The 3,162-nt window shown below is 44.8% G+C and overlaps 2 protein-coding genes across 2 annotated transcripts in view; one reads left to right on the top strand and one right to left on the bottom strand.

Annotated features, from left to right (window-relative positions):
* SARC_02460 (hypothetical protein) overlaps window positions 1-678 on the bottom strand; it is a 2,873-nt gene extending 2,195 nt beyond the window's left edge. The window contains exon 1 of the mRNA XM_014303797.1: window positions 446-678. Coding sequence (XP_014159272.1) covers window positions 446-574 — 129 coding nt within the window. The 5' untranslated portion in view covers window positions 575-678. The remainder of the gene's footprint in view (window positions 1-445) is intronic.
* A 272-nt stretch (window positions 679-950) lies between these two features.
* Window positions 951-3,149, top strand: SARC_02459 (hypothetical protein). The gene has a single exon (XM_014303796.1). The coding sequence runs from the start codon at window positions 1,330-1,332 to the stop codon at window positions 3,013-3,015; it is 1,686 nt and encodes a 561-aa protein (XP_014159271.1). The 5' UTR covers window positions 951-1,329; the 3' UTR covers window positions 3,016-3,149.
* The last annotated feature ends 13 nt before the right edge of the window (window positions 3,150-3,162 follow it).

The raw sequence follows: 3,162 nt of genomic DNA, 5'->3' as shown, positions 1-3,162 counted from the left end.
ACACACACACACACACACACACACACACACACACACACACACACACACACACACATATATATATATATATATATGTATATATATATATATATATATAAATAGATGTGTGTGTACACGTGACGTGTGAGTGTGGGCGTGTTGTGTGTATGTGTGTGTATTACGTGTACATACATGGATATAAAATACATAAATATTTACGGGTGTTCACTCGGATATGAAGCCCAACGGGTCATTTCTCCGATACTTATGACGCCAATAACCGTGAAACAACGTGCTGCTACTATGACGGTGTAGAACAGTGCTTTCACTGGCGATGGTCGATGATTGGAATATATAAATGTAAATTTAAACACATAATAGCAAAACAAGCCTCGCGAGAATATATAAGAGCATTGTAATCTTATACACTTGTGACTATGAAGAAAAAAAAGACCAATACTCATACCTGGAGTCGTTCCGCAGTACTGTAGTGCCTAACAACTGCTTTGATGGTTCGAACCGACGTACACCCTGAAATAACCGCTCTAGGATTGAAAAATCGCATCTTGTTAGTCATGAATGAATAGGCTGCCATCTCAGACTAATTAACACTAAAGACACACATATAAGTTTACAACAAATAGTGGGCTTATGTATTTATCTGCATAAAAGATGTATATTTACAATATTTTACATACATACTCTCTCTACTAGTCGTTATCGTCATTTCATCATCATGTGGTTTGCAACTTTATGATGTGATCTATTTTCTTCTTCTCTCGTTTTTCGTAAAGAAAACCAGCGAGCGACAAAAAAAATCTCACAGCTCTCTCTAGTCCTTGGGCTGGTCCCAAATACATCCAGAGTTCCAGACCTAAATATTCCCGATTCTGAACCAAAGCAACCGCAAAAAAAAACACTGAATGTAAATAAATACTGTAAATACACCGAATGCATTGTGCAATTTTCAGAAGACTATGCCAAATGAATGTATGTGCATCCTTTTTTTTTTTCAACGACTGTATACATATTATAAATAGACACTTTGCTGTGTTATGAGCGCATGGTCAGTGCAGATACCGGAGTGAAGTGTATAATGCACTAATTGGCTGTACAAAGCGTCTGCAAAGCTTACCTTTGTACGTCTGGGAATGTACTTCAATGGCGCTTGCTTATATTTAGTAAGCTATAACAACCACAACAGCCAACAGTAAACAAGTTGGGGTGGATATACGTATCTAGTACTCTGTACTCATACTGCTGTGTATCTTTCTCTAAGAACATCATTCGATATCTGTCATCTACGATAATATAATATATATATATAAATATCTCAAGAAGCACGCCAAAATGGATTACAATGCCTTGATGAAGAAGGCACAGAAGCAGACCAACCGGAGCACACAGGCGGCACGGGAGATCAAAAGTAACTTGGAACGAGAGAAGCAGAAGAAAGCTGCGGTTGCCAAGGAGATTGCTGCTGCCGACGAGTTGAGAAGGAAAATTGAGCTGAAGAAACTGGCGAATGTCAAAGAACGTCAGAGACAAAAGTTAGAGGCCGAGGAGAAGGCTAAGCAAAAGGAGAGGGAGAAGCAAGCAAAGAGCAAGTCTAAGGTTGGTAGACCCCCTGCTAGTCGCAGTAGTAATGGTAGATCTAATACCAACGCATCGTCGTCTTCAGCATCATCTGCGCGTGGATCGAGCACTTCTAACGGCAGAACGTCCAGTGGAGGTGGCATTGGTAGTGGTAGTATGGGATCGAAGGCGAATACATCTAGACACTCAGCATCTTCTTCATCGGGGCGTGAAAGTAGTGTGGGCACCGGCGGTAGTAGGATCAGTGGCAATAAGATAAGTAGGGATAGTCAGGCAGCTCCAAAGGCGGCTTCCAAACCTCTCAGCTACGCAGAGCTTATGGCTCAGGCGCAAGGGAAAGGAAACTCGAAGACATCGAGTTCAAGCACAATCCCTCGCAAGAACAGTGTGAGTGGTGGCAGTGAAAAGTCGGAAAGAGTTTTGGACAGAGGTACTGACCGAGATAAAGAGAAGAATAGGGATAGAGATAGGGGCAAAGACAGCCACAGAGGGCTGGACAAAGAGAAAGTTCGGGACAAGGAGCGTAGGAGCGAAGGCGGTAGTGCTAATATCAGAAAGAGTGGCTCGTCGTCTGATCTCAAACGACCTGTGAGCTCGTCGTCTGCACATCGCAGCGACACGCGACCAGTTTCGAATGGTAAGAATGATAGTAGGCCGTCTAGCAGTCATTCGACCGATAGACACCGCGGCAGCGGCAGTGGCAGAAGTGGCGGTGGGGGAACGCGAGAAGTTGTTAAAAGCAGGAGTGAGGAGAAGAAACTCGAGCTCAATTCCATCCAAAAACAGATTGCCGAGGCTAAACGCCAGTTGGCTGAATTGCGCAGTAGAGAAGGCAGTCATAAAAGTTCCTCGAGTGCATCGGCAGAAGCATCATTCCGTAACGGGTCTTCCTCGTCCCGCAATAGCACCTCGATGTCTCGCCCCTCCGTAAGTGGGTCTGCGCAGCGCAACTCGGTTAAAAGCAGCACGTCTGTGAAGAAAGTAGAACGAGCCCCGAAGATGACCAAGCAGGAGCTTGAGGCTAAGAAAGCCGCTGACCGTCAGAAGGCCAGAGAGGAACAGAAGCGTCGTTTGCAGGAAAAGATGAATGCCCAGTATGAATCTGAGCGAAAATATCGCGAGAAGAACAGTGCGCGCGTGCCAGAACAGCGGCAAGTGCGTAAGCGAAGACGCGACTCGTGGATTGACGATAGCGACGACGATGAAGTGGCGGACGCTATGGCCGAGTTGCGCAACATGACCAACTATTCGGCGGATAGGTTCTATGAGCAAGATCGGGGGGATGACCGGGATATGGAGTCTGGGTGGCATGATATCCTCAAGGAGGAGTCGAAAAGCGCGCGTCTGGGTCGTATAGAGGATGCGGAAGAGGCACGCTTGCTGGCTCTGGAGGAGGAAGCGGAAGAGAAACGGAGGAAGAAGAAGAAATCTAGACATTAGTGGAGGGAGGTGATACGCTAGTATTGACCTTATGTCTGTATAGTATATGCGTCATGAAATATACTGATACACACAAATGTAGAAGACTACAATATACACATTCAAATTTAAAGGAAACCATATATAAATACACATGTATTAGTAGAA

The sequence above is a fragment of the Sphaeroforma arctica genome (assembly GCF_001186125.1).
Source record: "Sphaeroforma arctica JP610 unplaced genomic scaffold supercont1.110, whole genome shotgun sequence".
NCBI lineage: Eukaryota > Ichthyosporea > Ichthyophonida > Sphaeroforma > Sphaeroforma arctica.
This window is presented reverse-complemented; position numbering and strand designations above follow the sequence as displayed.

What these genes read in the sequence shown, in the direction of transcription:
- SARC_02459 (XM_014303796.1), top strand. Translation starts at nt 1,330, where the DNA reads ATGGATTACAATGCCTTGATGAAGAAGGCACAGAAGCAGACCAACCGG.